Source organism: Ursus maritimus, unplaced genomic scaffold (assembly GCF_017311325.1).
Source record: "Ursus maritimus isolate PB19 unplaced genomic scaffold, ASM1731132v1 scaffold_33, whole genome shotgun sequence".
Taxonomy (NCBI): domain Eukaryota; kingdom Metazoa; phylum Chordata; class Mammalia; order Carnivora; family Ursidae; genus Ursus; species Ursus maritimus.
Genome location: NW_024425897.1, coordinates 29,917,215 through 29,943,851, shown reverse-complemented (window position 1 = coordinate 29,943,851; position 26,637 = coordinate 29,917,215). Strand labels below are relative to the sequence as shown.

At 50.2% G+C, this 26,637-nt stretch overlaps 1 protein-coding gene across 1 annotated transcript in view; it reads left to right on the top strand.

Moving 5' to 3' along the window:
- The first annotated feature begins 3,601 nt into the window (after positions 1–3,601).
- GOLGA3 (golgin A3) overlaps positions 3,602–26,637 on the top strand; it is a 42,409-nt gene continuing 19,373 nt past the window's right edge. The window contains exons 1-8 of the mRNA XM_040620068.1: positions 3,602–3,910; positions 8,956–9,244; positions 11,434–11,589; positions 14,484–14,596; positions 19,575–20,233; positions 20,666–20,777; positions 22,409–22,715; positions 25,045–25,247. Of these exons, the coding sequence (XP_040476002.1) occupies positions 9,136–9,244; positions 11,434–11,589; positions 14,484–14,596; positions 19,575–20,233; positions 20,666–20,777; positions 22,409–22,715; positions 25,045–25,247 (1,659 nt within the window). The 5' untranslated portion in view covers positions 3,602–3,910; positions 8,956–9,135. The remainder of the gene's footprint in view (positions 3,911–8,955; positions 9,245–11,433; positions 11,590–14,483; positions 14,597–19,574; positions 20,234–20,665; positions 20,778–22,408; positions 22,716–25,044; positions 25,248–26,637) is intronic.

Genomic DNA, 26,637 nt, shown 5'->3' with positions numbered 1-26,637 from the left:
TGGTGATCTTGGAACTCCTCAGTAGGTTCGCGCCACTCTGGCAGACCCCGTGCAGCTTGCCCCCTTGTCGCAGACCCCGTCCCACTCTGCTGGTTCCTTTCCTGCTAAAGCCAGACCCTTTCCTTCCCCAGACCCTCACCTGCCTGCCTCTTCGTCATACAAGTGTATGATCAACCATGACTTCCTCAAAGAAATCTTTGAACACGGGACTCTCCTTGCTGTTCCCTTGCCAGAAACACTGTTCCCACAGTGACCTGCCTGATTCCCTACTTTATTCATGTGTTTGCTCGAACCCATCTGGGGGCCTCCCAAAATGGTCCATCTGAAATAGCAGCATGCCTCCACGCCCCGTTTCCTTACCCTGCCCTTTTCTGACTCCTCTGGTTCTCTGTCTGGTTCTCTGGGAGGACGTAAGCACCCGCGACAGCAGGACCGTGTAGAGTCTAGAAGACTGCTTGCAGCACAGGAGGCCACAATACTGAGTGAACGAGTGATAGAAATGGTAACCCCTCCCGCTGACACACACCGTTTCCTCACATGAATGATGCCCTGAAGGGCTGCTCTTCCCCACACAAACAAAGCTGGCCTGGAGCAGGGATCCCGTCTCCTGCTCCCCAGCTAAACCCTACACTTAGAACATGACCAGCACATTCAAGGCACCGGAATGTGTCCACCAGTGGATGGATGGATGACAAAATATGGTGTATCTGGACAGTGCAGTGTATTGTTCATTTGTAAAAAGGAACAAAGTTCTGATACGTGGTAAAATGAATGAATCTCAAAGCTTAATGCTGAGTAAAAGAGAAGACAGTCACAAAACATCACATATTCTGTGGTTCTTTTTATATGAGATGTCCAGAATAGGGCAATCCATAGAGACAGGAAGTGGTTAGTGGTTGTCGGGGGAAGGGGAGTAGGGGGGACTGCATGCATACGGACTAGAGGGATCCTTTGGGGTTATGGAAATGTTTTATTACTGCATTGAAGTAAGTCCAGTTTTATTTACTAAAATGTAAATGTAACTGTAAATTTAAAAATTGAATTGTACACATAAAATGGGTAAATTATATTGTATGTAGATGATACCTTAATAAACTTAAAATTTTTACTTAATTAGCATTTTTTTCCTGCATGAAAATGCCATTAATATATAGGCTCATTTGTTTTTACGCTGACTGTTGTCTGTCACGTTTTATTCATAATTTGTTTCTCCAGCTTCCCACACTGGCGGCACCTCGCACAGCTGTGGTACGATCTCAAAACCCGGAAAGACGTTCGTGTGTACAGCTCAGGATGCAGAATCGCTCTCACCGCGAAGACCTCTCCCCTGCCCACTTTAGCCGCCCCCCCCCCCCGCAACCAGTAATCTGCTTTCCATCTGTCTAATCATATCATTTCACAAATACCATGTACGTGAAAGCATGTGATAGGGTATTGTTGAGATTTTCCCCTCAACATGATGCCTTGGAGATTTGTCTAAGTTGTTGCATGTATCGACAGTCCCTTGGTTATTGCTGGAGGGAGTCCCATGGTGTGAATGCTCCACAGTTTGTCTAACCATTCATCCGTTGTGGTCGGATCCTGGTTGCTGCCAGTTTTGAGCTATTACAAATAAAACTATGGTAAAACTAGTGTCCAGGTTTTTGTGTGGATCTAAGTTCCCTTCCTCTCTGAGGTAAATATCCGGGAGTGCAGTTGCTGGGTCATACACTCAAGTATATGCTTAATTTAGAGAAACCGCCCGCCAATCTACAGAGTGGCTGTACCATTTTATAGTCCCACCAGTAAAGGATGAAAACTCTAGTTTCTCCACATCGTTGCTAGCATTGGTATTGCTACTATCTATTTTAGCTGCTCCGATTGGTGTGTGTAGTACGTTTTCCAGGCGGTCTTAATTCACATTTTTTATAATGGCGGGTGGTGTTGCACATCTTTCACAAGCTCCTTTGCCATCTGTATATACTTTTCGGTGAAATGCCTCTGCATATGTTGGCCTATCTCGTAACTGCTTTTTTTTTTTTAAGTTTTGGGAGTTCTTAATATATTCTAGGTGCCAGTCCTTTATCAAATATATGGTTTCCAAATATTTTTTGTTAACTATCTGTCGCTTGTCTTTTCATTGTCAGCGGAATCTTTCTCAAAAGAAATGTGTTTAATTTTGGTGAAGTCCAATTTACTCATTTTGTTCTTTTGTGGTATCATGTCCAAGAACACTTTACCAAGCCCTCAGTCCTGAAATTTCTCTTCTGTTTTCTTATGAAAGTTTTATAGTTTCACACATTTCTACACTTAAGTCCATGATCATTCGGAGTTAAATTTTGCATTTGCAGATGACATGATGGTCATGTAGAAGATTCCAAGGAATTTATAAGAAAAACTCCTAGAGGGGTGTTGTTAAGCGTCTGCCTTCGGCTCAGTGCGTGATCCCGGCGTTATGGGATTGAGCCCCACATCAGGCTCCACCGCTGGGAGCCTGCTTCTTCCTCTCCCACTCCCCCTGCTTGTGTTCCCTCTCTCGCTGGCTGTCTCTATCTCTGTCAAATAAATAAAATCTTTTAAAAAAAAGTAAGAAAAGAAAAACTCCTAGAACTAACTAGTGAGTTCAGCAAATTCTCAGGATACAAGATCAACACACAGCATTTAACTACATTTCTATACTAACAACGTGTGGAAACCAAACTTTAAATACCATTTACTATTACTGCAAAGAAAATTAAATACTTCGGTATCGACATGTACGGGGTCGGTGTGATCAAAATTACAAAATGTCAAAAGAAGTCACAGAAGTCCTAAATAAATGGGAGACATACCGCATTCACGGATTGAAAGTCTCAACACAGGAAAGATGTCGATTCCTCCCCAAATTGTTCTATAGTTTCAATGCAATTCTATCACAATCCCAGGAAGGATTTTCATAGACACAGTCGAGTTTATTCTAAAATTTATATGGGGGGCATGGGTCCGCAAATGCCTGGAACAATCCTGAAAAAGAGCAAGCGGGAGAAATGCCCAACCCGGCGTCGGGGCCCGCGGTTGCGGGGCGCGGGCGGCTGCGGGGCAGGCGGGGTAGGCGACAGCCGACATCAGCCACAAGCAGTGGACAAGCCGGAAACACCCCACCGCACACGCAGGCGGCCGACTCTGGACAAGCGGCAAAAGCAAGTCGATGGAGGAAGGACAGGGTTTTCAAAGAACGGCACCGGAACGATTTCAGACCCAGAACAGAACAAGGGAAACCCTTCGCCTCCACCTCGCGGCCCGTGCCGACGTTGCCGTGTTTGCCGAAGAGGTAGGACATCAATGCGGCGCCCCAGGAGTCACTTCTGCATCGGCACCTTGCGGTAAACAAGAACTGGCGCCGTGGGAGGTGGGCGTTCGGGGTTCGAGGCCGGCGGAGACACCCCCGCACCCGCCCCACCCAGCGGCCCGGACACCGCCCATCGCCCCGCCCCCACCGCCAGCGCCTCCTAGCCACGCCCCACAGCGGGGCCGCGGCGGGGCGGGGGTGACCACGCCCACAGCCTGACAGATTGGGAGGGGCGGGGACCCGAGCCCTGGCCACGCCACTTCCGCCGGAAGTTCGCTCGTTTAGCTTCCTGCTGGAGTTGGCCCTGCAAGTCCACAAGTTGCATTTCCGTAAGGGAGAGACTGGCAGACTCGCTTTCTGAAGTCAGCCTCGCGCCCGTTGTGAGTGGGCTCTCGAGTCCCACCCTGCGGTCGGGGCAGCCCGGGCCGAGAGCGGCTGTTAGCTAGCAGAAGAGGACGGTCTGTCTTCCGGAACGGAGGCAGCGCGCGCAGGCTGTTTCCGGGGGGTCCTAGCCCGTTGACGCGCCGCGCCCCGCCCCTCGCGCGGCCACGTCTCCGCTGGAGCAGTGCGGCCGGCGGCCGCCGAGGCTTCCACAGCGCTCGGGTGAGGGTCGCGGGCAAGCGCCCGGCCTGGGACTCCGGCCTGGGAGGGCGCGGGGTCGCCGGGGGGCGGCGGCGCGGTCGCGGCGGAGGCCAGGCGGTGGGCGAGGGGCGCCGGGGCCTGGGCGGACGCGGCCGCCTGGCCGCGGCTCCACCCGGAGCGGCTACGCCCCGCGTCGGTCCCGCAGCTCGCCGTTGGTAGCCTCGGGGCCCGGAGCCGGCCTCCTGAATCCCCGCCCGGCGAGCCCTTCCCGAGCGCTGCGTGTGCGGAACGGGGCGCGGTTTCTGTCAGAGGTGACAAACGTGACCTGCTGTCGGCTGCAGGGAGTCCCTGTAGCTGCCCGCCCGTCCCTGCACCTCGCCTCCGGCCAGCTCCGGGGGGCTGAGCGCGGTCCTTGCCCGAGGCAGCGCGGCCAGGCGCGGCCCCTGGACCTCCGGAGCCGGCGGACAGCTCTGGCGGGTGTTAGCGGTGTGACAGGCGCTGTGCACTGCAGGTCCTGGGACGCGCTGAACTCGGCTGCAGGGGGGCGATGGGCACGTCAGTGCGGCCCTAGGATGGGCTGGGTCTGCGGGAAGGCCTCCGTGGCCAGAAGCCAGTCGTGCAAAACTGTGGGACGAGAGTGTTTCGGGCAGAAGGAGCAGCAGTGTGGTGACCCCGAGGGAGGAGTAACCTCGGGGGACTTCGCTAAAGAAGTATGTCGAGGTCGTCATGAGAAGGGAGGAAAATGACGGGGGACAGGGCTGCAGCGCAGGGAGGAGCCGGGTGGCCGACCGCTTCCTAGTTCATGCTCAGGCCTGGGTTTTACTGTCAGTGTGATTAAAAACCGCTGGGACGTAGTCTGCCATTTACAGGTGAGTCACACATTTAAAACACTTCACGTCGTTCCTTTAGTGTTGCTAAACGATTTCTGGAGCCAGAGCTTTCAGTTCACGTACCTCGAATGTCAGGAAAAGAAAATAAAAATCATCTGACATTACTCAGATTCAAAAGTAGCGTTTTTTATTTTTTTGTTTCTGGCCAGTTTTCAACAGCGTACGTTCCTAAGCGAGAATATCTTCGGTTGGCTTTACCTGTCAGTTTTGATAAGCAAACGCTGAAGAGAAAACAACGCTAATAATAACACTGACCATTTATTGAGGGTGTGGGACGGACCTGTGCCTTGTGTTTCATCTTGGCAAAATTTTGTATTCTTTTTCTCATCATCTCACTGATGAGGCAGTGGGCTAGGAGTGGTTAAGAAGTCTGCCAGGACCGTGCAGCTGAGGTTGCAGGAGTCGGGGCTGACACTGGAGCCCACCCTTTCCACAGCGTTGCTCTGCAGAGGCTTTGCACACCGGCCCCTGTTTACCTGTGGTGACTGGTGTGGCCTCAGCAAGACGTTATCTTCTTGAGGAAGTCCTATTTGCTCTCTGGCCGTGCTGTTTGTAATTGCCAGTGGAAACAACCTGAACAAGGCAGGGTACGTGGAGCTATTCGTGTGTATCTGGCACTCACGTCACCCACTGTATGGGGAAAGCCGGAAGTCACACACACTTGCCTGAGCCAGTTTTTTTGGTATGAAGTCCCTCGATGTCAGATGGCGTGAATTCTGAGTTACGAACACATTATAAGGCATAACTTTGCCCTGTCTCTTCCCTCCAGGAAACGGCAGGGTACAGGTGGTCAAAAATGCTGCTGTGATAAGACTGGTATTGTAATTTTGTTTTAAATCAGGAACTGGAATGTATGTTACTAATAACAGCTTCCTTGTGCTGTGCTCCCAGCTCTCTGACCCTTCTTGCCCTCTTTTTGTCAGTGGTGAGGGAATGAGACCCTGACGACTGAGTCACGCTAAGTAACGTTCACCTGAGACTGAGGACAGACAGAGAATGCCATCTTATTACCTACAGGGAGATGCCGCCTCACCAGAGGCCATTCTGGGCAGTGAGTTCTGTCTGTTGTCTGGCTGCAGGAGGAGCTGCACGTGAACAGGAGCCATCTTTAAGAGTTACCAGGACACGTCCCAGGCCCAGGGTCTCATATTGTGGAGGGCTCCATCATCCAGCTCTGAAGCGGGTAGGAACTCTCAGGTTCAGCAGGTTTCTTGTTTTTTAAGAAATCCAAATAAAGGGAATTAAATGAGTATGTGATGGCATCGGGCTTAGACGGCCTGACCCATTTGTCTCCATGTTTGGTGGAACCTGAACATCTCAGCCAGAGTTCCTCTTTCCCGGGCAGTGTGAGGGTCCAGTGTTGTCACTGCCTACCTCGGTGGCGCGTTCTCCACGGCTCCTCGGCGGCCGCTTTGCCTTCCCTTGTCCGGTTGGCATATTCTGTCTCTAGTACATGAGTGAAGTCTGTCTGGCCGCCTGCTCTTCCTTCTTATCCAGGTGACGTTGCCTTTTTGGGATGTGGCCATTACATGCTGCTCTGCCACTTGATAACTTCCAGGGGCATTCTTTGTCTCTCACTGGAACTGTAGCTTCCACGTGTTTTCAGTAGGAATGGTTAGAGTTCTTCTGTATTTGAAAAGGCAGCATTGGTGTTCAGGAGGGAAACACTGTATTGTGGGGCCACTAGCTTGGTTGCTAAGGGGTGGAACTTGGCAAAGCCAAAGATTGAAGTCAGTAGCCTGCGCTGAGCACAGCTCAGAGTAGGGCATGTTTAAGGGGTAGGGGCAGACTTGGAGCAGTGACTTCTGCCTCCGAGGTTCCTGCAGCATGGTGGAGGAGATGGGCACACACACATTTGCAGGGTGGTGTGCACAGAAGGGTTATCTCGATGGCAGAAGGGAGTGGGACAGGTGCTTTACCTGATGCCGAGGAGAGATTTGAGAGCAATGCCGAATGGTAGACATGCAAGGGTCCTTGGGAATTTGCCTGGTGGTCAAGGGGGAGGACGCATCCATGGCAGAGAAACCAGCTTCTGCCTGAAAAGCACTCATCTGCTGTTGCTACCCTTTCAGGCATCATAGGGAAAGATGATTTACACACCTTCACCCGTACCCCCACAGGACAGAAACAAGGAAATTCGAAGGCAAAATGCAAACATTTTCTTTTGTGAAGGAACGTTTCGGGTTGGGCAGCACATACAGTATGCCCTGTGAATGACAGTTGGTCCCGCGTTCCACTGTGTTGCTGCATGTTCTTGAAGTGGCAGGCGTGCGATGAAGGGGACAGCCTGGCTGTCCTGCTGCTCGTATGCCTTGCCTTGCTTTGTGGGTATCTTCTCTATACGATCAGCCATCTACAGTAGCCAAGTGGTTTTCCGTGGAGCTGGGACCCTGTGGAACGGTGATTTTTGGAGGGCCCTGTGGGATGTGCAGGGACAGGTGTGGAGCCTCCAAGAGCCTGTTTGTCTCTCCACCCCTTACCCCACCCCAGAAAGGCTTTGGGGATGAAAGAGGTTACTGATTATTGTAGAGACAAAAACAAGATAGCAAACTCACTGCAGACAGCGTCACGTAACTCTCTTCATTTCTGTGATCCAGGTATTGTTTCAGTCTTCAAATATTTACGTAAGTGAGACACTGAGCCACACTGGCACCCAGTGCTTTTCTGTTAGCTGGTTGGATTGTCGTCACCCCTGTTGTCACACGTTCTATCCTGTTCTTTCTAGTACAGTCCTTAGTGCTGGTTCTACTCTTAATGTACATATAACCTTTTCATATTCTTTTTTTTTTTTTTTAAGATTTTATTTATTTGACAGAGAGAGAGACAGCGAGAGAGGGAACACAGGCAGGGGGAGTAGGAGAGGGAGAAGCAGGCTCCCAGCGGAGGAGCCTGACGTGGGGCTCAATCCCAGGACTCCGGGATCACGCCCTGAGCCGAAGGCAGACGCTTAACGACTGAGCCACCCAGGCGCCCCAACCGTTTCATATTCTTACCAGCACTGGTACTGACCCATAGCCTCTTTGGCCTCTAGGGTGCCAGGCAGCAGAGTGGAATGTGTGGATGATTAGAGCTGCAAGCCAGACACTCCTGGTTTACACGGGGGGACACTGCCATCACTAGTGCCTCGATCATGGGGAGACCAGGTTATGTCAGCCACCAGTGGCTGCTTGGTCATGAGGTACGGCAAGAGAGGATTGTGGAGAAAGAGCCTGCCGGCACCCTCCTGCTGTGGCGTCGGCTTCAGTCCCCCGCCTTGTGTGGCCACTGCTCAGGCCCCTATCTGAAAGGTCTGTGTGGGATTTGTAAGCTGGAGAAGGAAGTCCTATAAATTTTTGTCCTGAAACTCATGAAACCCGGAATAGGATAGTGTGAAACTTATTTTAAAGGAAGTAAATGCCAACATTTGTGCAGAATGCATGCGGCTCCAGCCTTATCTGATGACGAGGAACAGGTTATGAATGTCCTCAGTACGCTTCCAAAACGGTAACCAGCTGCTGAACTTGGGGTGGAGTTTTCCTCCCTTGAACTAAGCCTCGCAGGATGGGCTAAAAGCTGATCCTGACAGAAATGAAAGACGAGACTGGTCACCTGCTGTGAGATGCCTTCTCTGGACCCCAATTCCATGGAGGCTCCTTTCCATGTGTCCTCATCTCCCTGTGCTTGCCCCGATACAGTGTACGGTGTCCACGTTCTGTGCACCTGCGTCTTCAACCATCAGGTCAGGCTTCCTGGGAGGGGGGCTTGCCCTGGGAGCCCTGTGAGTGCTTAGGCCTGCGTGTCCAGTACAGACGTCACTGGTCACATGTGGTTGTTTAACTCAGATTACTTAAATTTTAACAAATAACTCCGTTCCTCAGCCTACCAAGCCCTGCCTCTGCTCGGAGGCTCCCTGTGGTGTTTACAGTTCCAGTTCCAGCTCCGCTGGGCAGGATGGCCCTGAGCCAGCACCAGTGCAGACACTAAGCACCTTCAGGAACAGGCCCAGGTTTGGCTGGTTCAGCATTTTATCCTCAAAACCTGGGATATTGTAGGTACTGAAGCGTTGTCTGCTGAATGAATAAATCTGTGTTTATTATATAGATGTGAGTTGGGAGCCAAATGTTAGTCCTGGAATTATTATTCAAATCTGACAAATGAAGATTCGTAATTCTTTCTTTCTTTTCTCCCTCCTATCAGGTATCATGATATTACTTGGTTTGATTTCAAACCACTTATGAGACTTTAGATCTCCCCAGAATGGAAGGCCTAGTGTGGTTCTTCCCAGAAGCTCTTGGCTCCTGCTGATGGCCGAAACTGAACCTGCCAGCAGCTCACTTGCAGCCCCTGAGACTCAGCCCAGCCTGTGCTGTTCTGACCATGGACAGGATGCCAGCCGGAGCCAGCAGTGGTACCCCAGCTGACCCGGAGGCCCTCCCCCAGCCCCCAGGCTCACCGGCGCTGCCTGACCAGTGGGATGAAGCCCAGTGTAAGTCACCGGTTACTCTTTGCTGATGACATTTTGCCGTTAAATAGGAGGACGTGGGTCCTCTTGCATTTTGGAACATGACTGTGGTGTTTAAGACCATAACGAACTTTATGTTCAGAGTGTTTTTACTACTCAGGTGAGTGTTCTTTCTTAGTTGGTGGCAACTGGAAATCAAGTACCGTGCGTGTTAAGTAGAGCAGGAGCTGTCCTGTGCTCTGCTCCAGCAGGCTGCAGCGGCGTTGTTTCCCCTCAAGACTTCTGTGCGTCTTCATTGCCGCGTTGTTCCCTGCCTAGCATCCTACCTTTCTTGTTGGTGGGTTGCCTAAGTTTTACAAACTGGGATCCAGAAGTGGTCCAGTAGTGATCTAAGGATTACTGGACCACATTTGCATGTTAGCTGGTGGGTTATTCGTGTGTCAGAACTACAGGGTGAATTATTCACTCGGTTCTTATGCCCCTCCCTGTTTAGGAGGGTCGGTGCGATGTGTGCTTGGAGGTCGTAGAGTCTGTACCTACCGATTTGCTGGCAGAAACTGCATTCTGCTCTTGCAAGTGATCCTGCATCTGAATGGTTTTGTTGATTAGTGCTCCTTCAGTGCCAGGCAGGGCTGATAACAGCAGGGGCCCAAGACCAGGGATTCAACAGCAGGATAGACAGGGAGCCAGCTCTTAGATCTGTCACTGAGACAGTGAGCCCTCAAGCAGGGCTCTCATTTGATCTCATTTCACTTCTTGTGTAAATGGAAGATGAACGGTGCACGCACCTGAGGGTAGTTGTGAGGCCTGAAAGAAATGGTGCATAAGACACAAGTACTCAGACACAGCGAGAAGTGGTAGTAGCCATATTTTGTCATTGTGTCGTCATCTTTGTTACTTGTTTATCCAGGATTTGACTTGTGTTTGGGAATAATAGTCTTAATGTTTTTGGGGCCGCCTTCTAGATTTTTTTAAAGTGCAATATAATGCTCAAAAAATTATTTTGTCATGTGAACAGGAAGATGTAGAGACTCTCCCGGATCTATAAGCCCATCAGAAAGTGGTATTGACCTGATTACCTTGTATCTGAAATGTAGGCTCCCCTTCCGCCTCACCCATCATGGAGCCAAAGGGATGTTTGCATGAGAGCAGACGATCAGGTCAGGGCTGTGGTCCAGTGTCCTCATTCTGCTTTGAGTCTGTGGTGCCCTGTTTCTATGGTTTTTACTCTCAGGGAAGTGTGACAGTGAATCGCTGTATTGGTTGGAGCTCACATGTCAAGTGTCAGAAACCCATTTTGAATTTCCTTGGGCAAAGGGCAGTTTCTTGGATGCATCCTGGGTACGTCCAGGGATCCAAGTGACGTGGATCCCTGTGGGAGGCTGGGACCTTGCTGCCCTTGGGAACCTCCAGAACCACACCCAGAGGCCCCTGGACCCTCCCTTCCTCCCTCCAGGCGCCGTCTTGGTTCTTGACTGCCAACTGGCTCCCTTACTGGGGTGAGGGGGCAGAGAAGGTAAAAATCATTTAATTGTAAGAAGTCTTTTTTTTTCTTCAGACAAGGAAATAGGTTTCAGTTAGTGTATGACAAATCTGTGTATAGTGATGTTAGTGGGTGAAACTGAGCTGGGTACGCGGGTGTATAGTCATCGCTGGTTAAACTTGGGTTTTTAATTAGCAAACTCTCATCAAACAGAAGTACAGACTCTGACTCTGCCTTAGTTGTTCGGATCAGTTACTGTACCTCTTTGCCTTAGATTTCTCATTTTGCAGGATAAACTTACGTTTTGAAACAACTTTGGAACTGCCCTGGTGTAAGCGCGAGGCTGTGGCTCTGGTTAGCGTGCTGTTTCCAGTGCCTGTTAGGAACATTGTCAGCTCTGTTTTTAGCATTTATTTCCTTTTTCTATTTTTAAAACCAGACATTCATGGGATTTCTCATTGGTCTTGTTTAAATGAAAAGGAGACATTACTACTTAAATCCCACAATCTCGGTTCCACAGATGAGCAGTTGAGCTGCTTGTCCGATACCACCCACTTATGTGAGGAGAGTGAGGCCTGCTCTCCTCCCAGAGCAAACGGTCTCATGGGGCGTGGAGATAGCTCATGCTCCTGCATCTACAGTCCCTTCTGTCCTGTGTTAGCTGCGTGTCTGAAAAACAACTCGATCTAGTTGTTAAAACCATGATAGCCCAGCATGCTCTCTTTTCCAGGTGCCAGTATCCAGGTACACAGAGCTTCAGACGGTGGAGGAGGCCCGGATGTACCCAGCAAGGGCGACACCTGTCAGAATGGGCCGACGTCACCGTTCCCAGACCCGTCATCTCTCGGTCCCCCCACAAGCCCAGGGGGTCCCGATGCCTCTCCAGGTGTGGCTGGTTTCCATGACAACCTAAGGAAGTCTCAGGGGACTAGTGCTGAGGGCAGTGTTAGAAAAGAAGCTTTGCAGTCTCTCAGACTCAGTCTTCCTATGCAAGAAACGCAACTGTGTAAGCATCTGTTCCCACCGGGCTCTTCCCCGCTCTCCCCCAACCCTCCTCCTGCCTCCCTTGTTACTCACCACCCTTCAGAGGCACGTGCCTTGACCGGCTTGCTGCTCGTCCCTCTGTCATCACCGATGTATCACTGTGCTGGGTTGTGCATTGAACAAGTGGCTCCCTTTTAGAGAGAAAATACACTTCTTCATGGTTGACACTGGGGATGCTGCTCCAGGTCTGGATTTAAAGGACTGTGCGGCATGTCTTTTTTTTCCCAGGATGGTGAGCAAACAGTCATCGGGGAGTTGAAGTTCGACAGCTTTCTTTTCTGAATTATTTTAATCAGCGTGGGGACCCAGGGGTGAGCAGGTCACAGAGTGGCAGCCCGTCAGCCCTGGAAACATCCAGGCCTTTTTCCAACACGTTTGTCATACACAGACACACACGATCTTACATAATGGGATCGTACCACACATGCCGTTTCTACCTCTCACACCACTCCCCTGCTAGCGAGCCACATTCTCACATGATCCTTTATGGCCCTGCAAACAGCCAAGTTTCAGTCATTGTGTTTAAAGAAGGGATTAGATGGTCATATTTCCTGTTTGGTGTTATCATGTGGAGATTGCCCCCACTCTGTCTGATGCAACTGCAGATTCATTCTTTGAAGGCTGGTCAAGAGCCTGTGGCGTGGCCGGGTGGGTCTCTGTGTCTGTTCCATCGGCCAGCATGACTAACGCTGCGGAGAGCGCTGTGGGACACGTATCCAGCAGCGTTCGTGCTTTGATTTCTGTGGACTGCATCCCAGAAGCAGAATACTTGGTCGAAAGCAATGGCATCTTTTTTCCATCGTGCCCAGTCCTTTCGCTATACCGCTAACGACCCTGAGAGGCCTGGGCTCCCCCTGGGCACGCACTGTTCTCAGTTTCACCAGCCTGTTGGCTGTGCCACAACACTTCTTCGGTACTTTAGTTTGGAGCTCACACTTCCCTGATCATTTGGGCATCTTTTACCTGTTGGCCATTTACCAATTCTTTTCTGTGAATTGTTGATTTGTTTGGCCCATTTTTCTTTTGGATTGTTTGCCCTTTTCTTCACAGGCATTATTTTACTAGGGCTGCAATGTGTTTTTAAAATTTCTGTAAACTTAGGGGCACCTGGCTGGCTCAGTTGGTAGAGTGTGTGACTCTTGATCTCGAGGTTGTGAGTTCAAGCCCCACAATGTGGGTGTAGAGCTTACTTTAAAAAAATAAAATAACTTTTAACTGTCAACATCGAAGTCCAGAGCTGTCATATAATGAGTCTGGGTTCTTGATTGTAGGGATTTGTGAGCCCTAACCCCAGGTACCTACATGGCAGTATTCTGCGGCTGCCAGCTGCCCCTCTTGGCGAGTATTTACCCAGCCCTGAGTCTGCTGACTTGGGCTCCGTGCTTGAGGCTGTAGACCCCTAGGTTTTTGCCATGTGGGTCCCTTAGCCTTGTGAAAAGTAGTAGACCTTTCCAGTGATAAACGCACACATTAGTAATGACTTGATGGGTTCCTAGCAATTATGCAGGTTTTAGAGATTATTTAAGATTTTTATTTATTTGGGGGGGGGTGCGTGCTTGCAAGTCAGGGGAGGGACAGGGAGAGAGAGAATCTCCAGCAGACTCCTGGCGGAGCGTGGAGTCTGACCCGGGGCTCAACCTCACGACCCTGAGATTGTGACCTGAGTTGAAACCAGAGTTGGACGTTGGACTGACTGAGCCACCCAGGCGCCCCTGAGGCTTTAGGGATGATTTAAACCACAGCTGCTTATCTTCTCAGAGTCCACATCTGAAGGAGGTGGTGTCTGTGAAGTGGCTAAATGAGGACATGTTCCTGCTCTCATCAGTGTGGGAGCTGACCCTGCCTGTGTCCTTGGCAGCATTCCAGGTGCATGGCTGAGTGTGAAAGAATCCTGTGGCTGTCGTTCCTTTTGCTCACTGTTCAGCCCTTTTATTACCCAAAATAAAAGATTAGGGTTTTGAGATATTCTCAATTCTGTTTTTGGCCAAAAAGTTCTCATTTCCCCTCCTGTCCTTGAGTCTGGCCCCTGGACAGGAGTTGTCTCTGTCAGGAAACTGAGGTAACCAGCCTCAGGCCCCGTGGGGACTCCTGCTCGGGCTTCACTTTGAGGTGAGTCCCGAATGGGTCACTGTGAACAGTTTTTTTCCTTAGTAGGTAATGTCTGAGTACTGCTTGTATGAGTGCCTTTCGATTTTGCAAAACTTGACTGTAACAGGACTCGCTGTGGGAATTAGATAAGCCATGGGTCAGATTGTGTCCGCAGATGCGACTGTGAGGAAGTCACGTTTGGTGTCCCTTGACCACGTGCTCGGATTATCCCTCAGTACAGTTGTGTGGATGCGACTGTCCACGTGCTGCTGTGCGACCTCCCGAGCACAGCTGGAGCTGCGTGGGAGCTGAGGGCCCTGGCACTGACTTTAGATTTAGTTCTCGTGTTGCTGCAAGTCACGGGTGAGCTGTGTCCGTTTTCCAGCTGGATTCCTGTGGGGAGTGACATGCGGGTGGTGTGAGCACAGACCCTGTGCTTTGCCAGTGGGTCTTCTCCCATGCACGTGCAGGGCTCCCGGTTGTCTCTCCATCAGGAAATAGCTCTTTCAAACTAGAAGGCGAAGCATTGTTGGAAGCTAAATCATATTTAATTGGTAATGGAACGCTAAACAGCCTACCTGCTGTTCTGGTTTGTCCTCTGTGCCCTGGTGCTTTATGAGTTTTTAAACGATCATTTCCTCACCGCAGGTTCGACAGAGGCTTCCCTGCCCCTGGAGAAGGAGGAGCAGGTCCGCCTTCAGGCTCGGAAACGGCTGGAAGAACAGCTCAGACAGTACAGGGTGAAGCGCCAGCAGGAAAGAGTGAGTCTCCCTGACTTGAACAAGCTAATGGGGAACTTCATGTGTGGGAAAGAGAAATTCGACAGCATTTCTAGGACCTACCTGTCGTTGGTTTGTGTGTGCTGGGATGGCCTGTGCTTCTCTGGGAAGATCACTTCTCTCTGCAGTTCCCACCCTTCGGGAAGACTATAGCAGGACTGTGGCTCCTGTCCCATATGGGCCGCCTTCCCTGTAGTTGAGCATATTTGATTCCTGTATCTGCCATTTGAAAAGCTGAGACTGCAAGTACTTGGGTATAATTTTTCTCCCTCCTTGAGCAGTCAGTTCTAGGTTTATTTCGTGAGCACTGTAGCGTCTGTTGACCGGTGGTCTGTACAGTGTCAGAGCATGTGCCACGTCACGTGGATTTGATGAGTATATGCTGACGTCAGTTCTGTTCAGGTAGGAAACTTTTGTTGGCATGCTAATGAGCACAGTCTTTTTGATCATATCAAATGACTGGGCAGTTGGGTTTGGGTGTTTCATACTTTGTCCAACTTTTGTGTACTTGAGAATTTCAAATTAAAAGGATTTAAAATTAAAATTAACCTTTAAACACGGTTTCAGTGAGTGATTTAGTGGTGACATGTCCCCATCAGGCTCTTTGTGTTCCCAGGAGGGTACTGTGACGTTATAGGTGTCATTGCTCCAAAGCCAATGTAAGTGAGCTGGAGGAGCCACCACCAGGCTCTTCTGCCTGGGCAGGGGCTTTCAGGGTGTGTCCCGATGGCCCAGCAGAAGTTACAGCGATAGCAGCTAGTCATCATTTCGTGCCAGGCACTGTGTTCAGTTCCCTACGGAAGAAGAACCGAGGCTCAGGTAGGTAAGGGGCTTATCAGAGGTCACTCAGCGGTGAAGTGAGAGTCAGAATATAGACCAGACAGTGACTGTCGGCCAGGGCCTGTGCACCCTGCCTCCAGGGACCTGTTCTCACTCTGCTTCCCAGAGGCCTGTCCTCAGTCTACCTCCTGGAGGCCTGCCTGGGTCGTCCAATATTAGGCGATTAATGTGTCAGGAGTTCTGTGTAAGATTCCACATGTGAAATTTAGCATCATTTCTTGTCTTTAAAAATGATATAAAATAGGGGCGCCTGGCTAGCGCAGTCGTTAAGCATCTGCCTTCGGCTCAGGGCGTGATCCCGGCGTTCCTTGATCGAGTCCCACATCGGGCTCCTCTGCTGGGAGCCCGCTTCTTCCTCTCTCAGTCCCCCTGCTTGTGTCCCTCTCTCGCTGGCTGTCTATCTCTGTCAAAGAAATAAATAAAAAGTCTTTAAAAAAATGATATAGATGCATAACTGATGGTTTAAATGGAAGGATATTTCCTTAGTCTTCAGTAAGATAACTTCTCTTCAAGTGATGGAAATGGGCATTGCATTTGTCTCATGCTATTCTGACCAACTTATGGTCCCTGCGTGCTCAGCCGCCCACACCCTGAAGAAGGCAGGCAGGTGGGCAGCAAGATGCTGGTATGAGAACCACCACCTGTCCCACTCCAGAGACTCTCGGGGCAGGGCCAGCGGAAGCAGAGTGCATTCTGGGGGGTGCTGTCCTGTGCTCAGACCAGAGTCTTGTTTAGGCCTCCTTAGCCCTTCAAGGAGTGGCTGTCATTGAAGCTCAGAGCGGAATGGCTGGCTGCGTGGGGGTCTGAACCTGCCTGTCTGCACGCCGAGCTGTGCTCCCCACTGCTGTGCTCCTGGGTGTCACGTGAAATGCTCATGACCAGTCGGCACCACCTGCCAGCGTGTGGAAGAGCGCAGGTTGCCGAGCGAGGTTTTTCTGAGTACGGGTTAGCTTAGAATGGGAGAATCTGCCAGAACTCATTATGGTGGTCGGTCCCTGTGAAGGGGCTTATGACCGTCCAGCAGGTGCTAAAAGGCAGGAATTTGGTAGAAATCAAAGTATGCAAAATAAGCAACTGAAACTAAACTAGGAGCAGAAGGACACTTCTTTGGGAATATTTCGCTTACACGAGGAACATAGCTCAGACCCCACATTCACATGCCACATGTGAGTCAGTCATGGTGAGTAAGAGTTCTGTCCTGTTTACAGTCTGATAAACACTTTGAAAACATTGTTATGCCTCAATGGTGGTCGGTTCTTCACACTGCCTGCCCTTCTCACCATGTGCTGAGTGCTGTCATCCTTCACAATAGCGCGTGGACCAGCATTTCATTAGCAACCTCTTCTGATTGATATTTTGGTTGTTTCTCAATTTTTGTATTTTTTAAAAAAGATTTTACTGTGCGAGAGAGAGAGCACCTGCTTGTGTGAGTGCAGGAGTGGGGAGGTGTGGGGCAGAAGGAGAGTGAGAAGCAGACTCCCCGCTGAGCAGGGAGCCGGATGTGGGACTCAATCCCAGGACCCTGAGATCATGACCTGAGCCGAAGGCAGACACTTAACCCACTGAACCACCCAGGTGCCCCTGGTTGTTTCTAGATTTCTGAAATTGCAGACAGTGCTGCAGTGAGTGTTTTGTGCTTTGGTGGACTTTTGTGGACGAATCCTTGAACGTCAGATTATTAGGTAAAGGTTCTCTGTATTAGTTTGATATTCGTTGCACTCTGGATAGGCTGGGCTGGCTTATATTCCAGTTAGCAGAATGACACTGCCAGTGTTGTCCTTGTGAGCATTAAAATAACAAAAATTAGATTTTGTCCTCTGACAGGTGAGAACAACAGTGTCTCCTAGCAGTTTGCACCTTTTATGTGTTAGTGGTTTGTGTGGTTTTTTTTTTTTTGAAGATTTATTTATTTTAGTGGGGGAGTGGCAGAGGGAGAGAGAGAATCTCAAGCAGACTTCCCACTGAGCGCGGAGCCTGACGTCGGGCTCGATCCCATGACCCTGAGACCGTGACCTGAGCTGAAACCACAAGTTGGACACTCAGCCGACTGACCCTCCCAGATGCGCCATGTTTGTGTATCTTTGTCAGTCTTTGCTCATTTTTCTTTTGGCCTCTTTTTGCTACATAAGTGACATATGTGGGAAATTACCCCTTTTTCATCTTTATTGCAAATATTTTTTCCCTGTTTGACATATCTTTTAACTACTTCTCAGGTGTATTTTTCACTGCACATCAGTTTTAAATATTTGTAGTCAAAATTTTCTATCTTTGCTGTTACTTCTTTTGGGGTTTATGTCATATTTCAAAAGGATCTTCCCATTTGAGGATTATAAATAAGTTCGCCAATGTTTTCTTCTTATACAAAAAGTATAAGATAGTATAAAAAGCATTTTATTTTTTTAAAGATTTTATTTATTTATTTGACAGAGAGAGAGACAGCCAGCGAGAGAGGGAACACAAGCAGGGAGTGGGAGAGGAAGAAGCAGGCTCAGGGATCACGCCCTGAGCTGAAGGCAGACGCTTAACGACTGAGCCACCCAGTCGCCCCTAAAAAGTATTTTAGAATGTGTTCTTTAACTATGTGTTGGATGATGGTGAGAGGTGGGAACTCGCCCCTCTGTGGATAGCGGGTCGGTTCTCACGTTGCTTGTCCCCTCAGCAGCTGTAGCCCTGCTTTGTTGCGTGGCAGCTTGAACGTCTGCCAGCCCACCTGTACTTGGATGGATTTCTGGGCTGCATTTGGTGTCGTCTGCCTGTCTTTTGCTTTTCAGTTCTCAGTGGGTCTACTTACTGAGGTTTCACAGTCTGTGTTAGGATCTGGACTGGCCCGTCTATCCATTGCCCTACACCCTGACTCTTTTCCAGCCATTTTTGCTCATTTGTTCTTCCCGTCGCATCCCAGTATCATTTTGAGATGTTTCCCTTTCCCCACCTTGTCCCCTTGCCCTATCGCGATTGCACTGATTTTATGGAATAAGCATAGGATTGGCTATTTCTCTGTTAGAGAAAGTCCTTTTGAAAAGCAACTGGGGAGCGCCTTGAGCTCATTTGGTCAAGTGTCCGACTCCTGGTTTTGGCTCAGGTCGTGGTTTTCAGGTGGTGAGGTGGAGCTCTGCACTGGGCTCCACACTCAGTGCAGAGTCAGCTGGAGATTCTCTCTCTCTTCCTCCCTCCACCCTCTCTGCCCCTCCCCTTGCTCACAGGCACTCTCTCTCTCTCTCTCAAATAAATAAAATCTTTACGAAATAGCAGCAAGGAACAACGTCTGCCATCATCCTCCATCTCCTTTAAGGCCCTTTGGGAAGTTCTAGTTGACATAATAATATAAGAAAAGTAAGAGATAAAAATACTGAAAAAGAGGGAAAATGTTGTTATTTGCAGGTCTTGGTAATAACTTGGAAAACTAGAGGATCACCTGAAAAAATTATAATAGATTTATTAAAATATTCTAAAATTATTAAAATAATGATTCAGAATATTGTCAGTTAAAAATACAAATATGAAAAATCAATAGTTATCCTAATATGACTAGTTATAAAATTAGTGGGAAAAGATAATAATTACAACAATAAAATGATAAAATATCTAAGAATTAAATTAAAATGGCAGTAGAAATGGTTTAGAAACAGGGTGGCTGAGTGTCTCAGTCAGTGAAGCGTCTACCTTCGGCTCAGGTCATGACCTCAGGGTCCTGGGATCGAGTCCCACATTGGGCTCCCTGCTCAGTGGGGAGCCTGCTTTTCCCTCTGCCTGCTACTCCCCCTGCTTGTGCGTGCTTGCCCGCCCTCTCTCTAGCTCTCTCTCTGAGACAATTGAATAAATAAAATCTTTAAAATATAATAATAACAACTTGAACATTTTCAAGTCTGTTGAGAAGAGTGAATGCAGGAGGACTGCCAGGAAAGCCTCCTAAGAGTAGGGTTGTGAAGAGGGACTTGCTGTGGTAGAAGTTTTAAGACGTTGCCAAGTCACAGTTATGAGAGGTGTGTGCTGGGACCGGTGACTGGGTGTGGAGCTGGTGTGCGGAGGGTTTGTGCAGGGAGGGTACTTGGCACAGCCTTTCTGGGGAGCAGTATTTGAGCACTGCTGGTTTCATCATTTCTGTACTTTTCTTTCTCAGTCCAGTCAGCCTGCGACTAGAACGAGACTGTCAAGCACACTCGACCCGGAACTCATGCTGAACCCAGAAGCCCTGCCCCGGGCCAGTGCCGTGGCTCTGACAAAGGAGTATTCCTTCTTGCGCACCAGTGTCCCTCGAGGCCCGAAGGTGGGCAGCTTAGGGCTCCTGACACATCCTAAGGGGAAAAAAAGTTCCAAATCAAGCAAAATTCGGTCTCTGGCTGATTACAAAACTGAAGACGCAGGTACTGGGAGTTCTGGTGGAAATGTTCCGGCTGCAGACTCTGCCAGGGGCTCTCTGAAGCAGAACCACAGCAGTGTGGCGTCCGTGGTGTCTGAGGTTAGCCTATGTCCTGAGGCTGATGACCACCTGGAGAACGCATCCCTGACCGGTGACAACATGTCTGAGGCCGATGGGAATGAGAGTGACAGCTCCTCCCACAGCAGCATGTCTACCCGTGGGGTGAGCGGGCTTCTGGTGAACACCATGGGCACTCGAGAAGCATCCTATGTGGTCAACGGCCAAGAGATTGCTGCTGGTGCACTGGGCCAGTTCCCCTCCATCACAGATGTCCTCCAGGCCGCAGCAGCCGAGCACCAAGACCGGGGGCAGGAGGTCAATGGCGAGACACGGAGTCGGACAGACAGCATCTGCAGCAGGTGGGTGCCGTCTGCAGACCGCCCCTCACTACCAGAGCTGACGGACAGCATTGTTCTGCTCTTCCAATGACGTGCTTAGTCTTCAACATTTCATTTACGCACAACTCTGTTGCCTTGTAAGAAACGGAATAGATCAGTAACCATTTCCATTATTAAGATAATGCTGTTTTCCACTATTTGTGCAGACGTGTCTCTAAAACTGCACGGGTGCTTCCCCCGGCTGATGTTTCAGTAAGGACATTCCAGCTCCATGGGGGTGTTTATTGGTAGCATTTGTAAGAGCATTAGTGCTTGACTTAAGTCTTTTAACTTAAAAAAACGTGGGGGAGAGGAGCAGCGGTGTGGGTGCCTGGAGACGCGGGGCAGGTGAGGAGGAGCGCAGCTGCGTCCTGCGACCTCAGGTGCCTGATGCTCCGTGCCCTCGTCCCTCAGCGTGTCCCTGGAAAGCTCTGCTGCCGAGACCCACGACGCCATGCTGCAGGCCCTGAAAGACAAGATGAGGCTTGAAGGGCAGCTGGAGGCGCTGTCCGCGGAGGCCAGTCAGGTAATGGACGCTCGGGCGGGCCAGTGTGTGCAGCTTTGAAGCGGGTGTGCGACACCTGGAAGCAGGAGCCAGCTTCCGTGTCCTCTCCCTTTGACCGCTTGCTTTGTCAGCCTCAGGAAGAAGTGCGCTCGTTTCCCGTCTGACTGCGTGCCTCAGTTTCCCCTGTATCCCTGTCCTAGCTTGACTGATAGATACCTAACAGTCCTTTTGGCAGATTTCACTCTTCTGGCATGGTAACGTTGTTTTTGTCCCTTCAGTTCTCTCTGCTGTGGCTTCTGCTTTTGCTGATGTGAATTTTGCTGTATCTGTTTATTTCTATCCCTTAATTTTCAGTTTTCCTCTTGACAGTCAGGGTAAATCTGTTCGGTGGAATCCAGCTCTCTCGGTTTGGTGTGGAGAGTGGGGGATGCGCAGAGGCACAGAGGTGGTGTGATGGCCACGTGGGTGCTTGAGTAGGGGGCGCAGAGGTGTGGCTGTGCCCGGCGTGCCCCTCGTGCCTGACGCGGTTTTCTGCGTGACGTGGTCCTGGGACACAGACCGACCCCTCTGTGCACATAGACCTGTGTCGACTGAGGAGGTGGTCGCTGGGAATGAAGGTGAATTTTGGTGGCACATGACTTCTGCTGTGTGTCCCTCTTTGGAATGTCACCTCATCAGACGCATTTTTGCTTCATCCGCACCTTCAGCCCCGAGAACGATGTCGGAACCTTTGTTTGCTTCTGTTTTACTGTCCCTCCTTTTCCTCCTGGGATACTGATTTGCTCTTGCGTTGTGTGAATTGTGATGGGTGTGATCCTTTCTGGCTTCTGTAAAAATCCAAGTTCTGCAAAGTCTCGCTTATTTGCTCAGTTAACTCGATCTTGGGGGTTATTTGTTCTTCCGTTTGTTGAATTTGATGTTTGTCGTGCTGATGTTGGTTTTCTTCTCGTGTGTGTTGGTGTGCATTTGTCTGGCCCACTTTGCGTTTTGGAATTCCCGGCCACACCCCCGATAGACTCACGTTCGGGTAGGTGGGAGATGCTGATGGCAGATGGGGCTCGTGCCCTTCCCCTGTTGTCTCTTGGATGTTCTGCTGCCCTGGGGCCTGGGGCTTGTCAAGGCCCCACCTTCCCTCTCACCTCCTGCTTTATCCTACAGACAGCGTCCCTGTGGTGCCTTGTGTGCTCTGTGCCCCGTGGCCCTGGCCGGAGACCCTCAGAGCCCTTCTCGTGTAGTAGGAGGTGGTCTTTCCCTGCAGGCGTGCCCCCAGATCTGAATCTAGCAGCGCTTGGTGTTGTGGGTTCCCTCAGCACTCCTGGGAGTCTTTCTTTGTGTGTGTGCGTGCACGCCGGTGCACTTGTGTTTTGCACAAACGTGTTTTCCAGCATCCTTGCTGGTGAGCAGCTGCTTGCACAGCTCAGGTGCTGCTGTGCAGAGAGTGAACAGACTCCGTGGTCGCCCCTCCTGCCTCTGTGGCCTCTTTGGAGAACCTCCCTTCTTTTGGGAGAGCCATCATGTTAGAGCAGCTGGAAGCATGGGAAACATGGTGCTTTCCCCTCTGTCTCGCTTGTTCATTTTGGTGGCCCTCTTAATGCACAGGGTGGAAGTGGCTCATTTTCTGAAAGTCCGTTTCTGATCGGGGGTCTTTCCAGGCACTTAAAGAGAAGGCAGAGCTGCAGGCACAGCTGGCGGCTCTGAGCACAAGGCTGCAGGCGCAGGTGGAGCACAGCCACAGCAGCCAGCAGAAGCAGGACTCGCTCAGCTCGGAGGTGGACACCTTGAAGCAGTCCTGCTGGGACCTGGAGCGAGCAATGACTGACCTGCAGAACATGCTGGAAGCCAAGAACGCCAGCCTGGCGTTGTCCAACAGCGACCTGCAGGTGGCGGAGGAGCAGTACCAGAGACTCATGGCCAAAGTAGAAGAGATGCAGGGCAGCATCCTCAGTAGGGACAGCACAGGTGAGCGCTCTGTTCCTGAGTCCTTGCGGAGGAGTGCAGCAAGCCGTGGCCTGATGGGGGGCGCCCACCGCGTCTGCTCTAGGGACTGACCTGTTGTATCCATATGCTGGAGACGTTGTAGTCCCTGCTAGTTTATATACAAGCTGTCCACTTCTCTAAAGTAAGGATCGTTCTTGGTTGAGTGCATGGAATTCTGTACATTTTTGCACATGTAGCAAAGGGGCATGGCTTAGGTCTTAGAAACGGACTTGGTAGTTGGTAGTAGTGTTTCCACTTTGCCTTCAAAGTTCGTTGTCATTCAAGGGGCTAGAGCTCCCTGCTTATTCCTCAGAATTGCAGTTCTGCTTAAAATACTTATTATTTATTTTCAAAGATGTATTTATTTATTTATTTGAGAGAGAGAGAGAGAGAGAGAACATGTGTGCACTAGCAGGGGAGCAGCAGGCAGAGGGAGAAGCAGGCTCCCCACTGAGCAGGGAGCCCGATGCGGGGCCCATCCCAGGACCCTGAGATCATGACCTAAGCTGAAGGTAGACGCTTAACCAACTGAGCCACCCAGGCGTCCTCTATTTAAAATATTTAAAAGCAACACTGCTGTGGTGGATTAGTAAACCTTTAATTTTGTACCATAAGTTCAGTTTTTGCCGTAGCTGGATCCCTGTGGGCATCACCTATGGAATGAGAGACAAATGAAATAGTGGTGTCAGGGGAACTTGGTGGCAGGCTGTGCACAGAGAACCCGTTGTGGCCCTTCCCTCACGCTGTCTTCTCATCCTGGGACGTGTACCGCACACCCCACCAGGTGCCCAGACAGCCACCTGCCTGCTCACAACATCTCTGTGCTGGCTGACAGGAGGAGGACGGGCGGGGGAGTGGCGCTGGGAGATCGAAGGTGGGCCCGGGTCTTAGATCATCCAGTGCAGTCTGGGTGGGTGAGGTTCCTCTCGCATAGCAGTGGGGGTGGTGTAGGGGGCTGCTGTGCAGGACCGCATAAGGCTGTGAGATTGGTTTCAGATGTGATGACATAAAAGAAGAAGTGACAAAGTACTGTCGCAGAGACTTTATCCTGGTTCTAGAAAGAAGAAAGTATTAGCTGAGAAGCACAACTATAGACTGTTTTCAGTCTTTGAGCATTTCATGGTATCGGTCCCTTTAGAAAATTACAAAATCCAAAAAGTTCCAAGCACCAAAATAATGTTTAAGTCTGGCTTGCAAGGCCTGACCTGACCAGAGCTCGTTGGACAGCAGAGCTGACTGGGACTCACATGGTATGAGTGCCCCTACGGGGAGCCGAGGGCGTGTCTGCTGTGTTCTGGACTGGGATGGCCTTTCTAAAGCGCCACCACCCTAATTTCTGAAGTACACCTGGCCCCACGAATTTCTGATAAGGGATCGTGGATCCTCTTACACTATCATTTTTGTTTGTTTTTTAAGTTTTGGAAATGGACTTTAAAATGGTAAGTGTTTTCTTAAATGTTGGGTATAATTTTAGTTTTAGAGTATTTGACCAGTTTTGTTTGTAGCGTGCTTGGTTGTGGTGACTTCCTGTCTCCTCCTTTCCTCCCCCTCTGCCCTCATCAGTGTTAAGAGTTGACTAGATCAGTCCCCCAGTGGGTTTTAGTGAAGGAAGCAGCACAGTACCATTCTGTGTATCGACACAGGTACCATCAGGCCATTCGAAGACCAGATCTATAGCACCCACAGTGGCTTTGTGGGCACACAGTTGACCCTCAGTATCCGTGGATCCCTAATTGTGAATTCCCCGGCTCACTCAAATTTGTCTGTAACCCCAAGGCAGTACTGAGCTCGGTCACTTGTGGGCAGGAGCGTTCTGTGCAAGCGGGGTGTTGCCCAGCACGCTCACTCCCAGCTGAGCAGGTGCCCTCTTACGGTTGAGCGTCACCTCCTTTGCATCTTTATGCTTTTTAGGGTGGTTTTACTATTTAAAAGGAACTCCAAACACGGTCATGTGCTCTTAGCACAAGAAGTCTGTGATGTGTTTTATGGAGAGAATATGTGTGTTAGGTGAGCTTTGTTGAGGCATGAGTTATCGTGCTGTTGGCTGTGAGTTCAGTGTTGATGAAGCAGCACTATAGACTAAATAAGGTGCTTCACACACACATCAAACAAGATTGTGTATTGATCCGTAGATCCGCTCTTTCCCCCCGGGGAGCTGTGGTTCAGCACCCGCAATTGCAGTGTGAATGAGAGTTGGCTGTGTGTCTCGCTCTCTGCCAAGAGCCTGGCTCTGCTTGGCGTGTCCGTGCAGAGCTGCAGGCTCTCCTGTATGCAGCAGGTGCTCTGAGCTGCTCTGCTTGCTTGCTTTCAGTGCATGACTTGCGACAACAGATGACGGCCCTGCAGAACCAGCTCCAGCAGGTGCAGCTGGAGCGAGCCACCCTGAGCAGCAAGCTGAAGGCGTCCCAGGCCGAGATCTCATCTCTGCAGCATGTGCGCCAGTGGTACCAGCAGCAGCTCGCCCTGGCCCAGGAGGCCCGGGTCAGACTGCAAGGCGAGATGGCCCACATCCAGGTATGGCCCCTGACGTGTCCCGTGGGGAACAGGTGCCTTTCTCCTAAATTAAAAAGTTTCTCTGTTTTTAGATTTTATGGATACATTTTTTAAAAATGGCATGTAGTCTGCACCTTCCACGACCTTCTGACACCAGGAGCCTTGCAGCTTCTGCTTGCACATTTTCAATTCTGAAATCCCCTCCTGTGCCCACAGCTGTGACGAGTCCCCCCGGGGCGGGGGGGTTGCCTCCCGTGGTTTAAATCCAGCTCTCAGCCGTGTGTCTGCCTGGGTCTCAGCACTCTCATACCAGCTCCCGTGCCCTGGTCACTGCCCTCCTGGGTCGTTTCTGACACGCGCAGAGCTCAGCCTGTGTCACCCTCTGGTTGGAGCTTCACTTTGGTGCAGCGACTTGGGCACCAGGTCTTTCCCCATGAACACTCTTGTTTCTCTCCATTTTGTTGGGGGTGCAGGCATGTCCGCCTCCGACGCTTCACAAGGAGCGGGGGAGCGTGTGACCGTCCAGGCCCATGGAGTAATACTTTGCCCTGTGCTTTTCCCTGAGGCCTCTCCCTCTGGGCCTGTTGTGCTCCAGAGGCGCTCAGGATCGTAGGCAAGTGCCTGAAATGCACTTTGCTCCACATCTTGGTGCTTTGGACTGATTAGATCGTGAGGATGCCAAATGGTGCCTCGGTCAGCCTCTGTCTTCTTTTTGAATTCAGCTATAGGTTTTGTTCTCTCTCCCTTTTTTCCTTCGTCCAGATAAAATATTACAGATTAATTAAAACTTTATTTAAGTAGATGTAAAATACTAACTTCACCAAATGCTCCTTAAAAAAACACAAAAAAAACCTCAAGTCTACAAATACATGAAATAGAAATATTCTTATATTTGTGTTACATATGTTTTAAGCCAAAGGACCATGTGGGTAAGCATTTATTCTACTTAAAATATACTTGGAAATCACTGTACAAGTTAATGCAAGCTTGAAGCGACAGTATATTTATATGAGGCATAAAATATTTAAAGAAGCTACATTTACGTGTCTTGACATAAGACAGAAGTGGAGGGAGGGCCCCGGGCAGTAGAGTCTGAGAGCCATTACTGCTTTTCTCAGATACCTCCAGAACCCAGGGTCAGCATTCCTGATTAGGGTGAAGACATTTCCTCCCTCTTTCCCTGGTAACACAGAAATGTTGCCAGGGACGTTGAGGCGGCAGGACAGAGCAAGGTGGTCTTTTTTTCTTTCATTGCCTTAGAACACAATTCCAGCAAATGGCGCCTCCTCGTGTTCTGGGTAGCTTCCATTTAGACCCCAAAATTCACAACTTCTGGTCACATCTGGCATCACAAGTCAAGAAGTGTCCACATTAGATCTGGAAGTAATGTGCAGGGAGATCCAGTCACAGA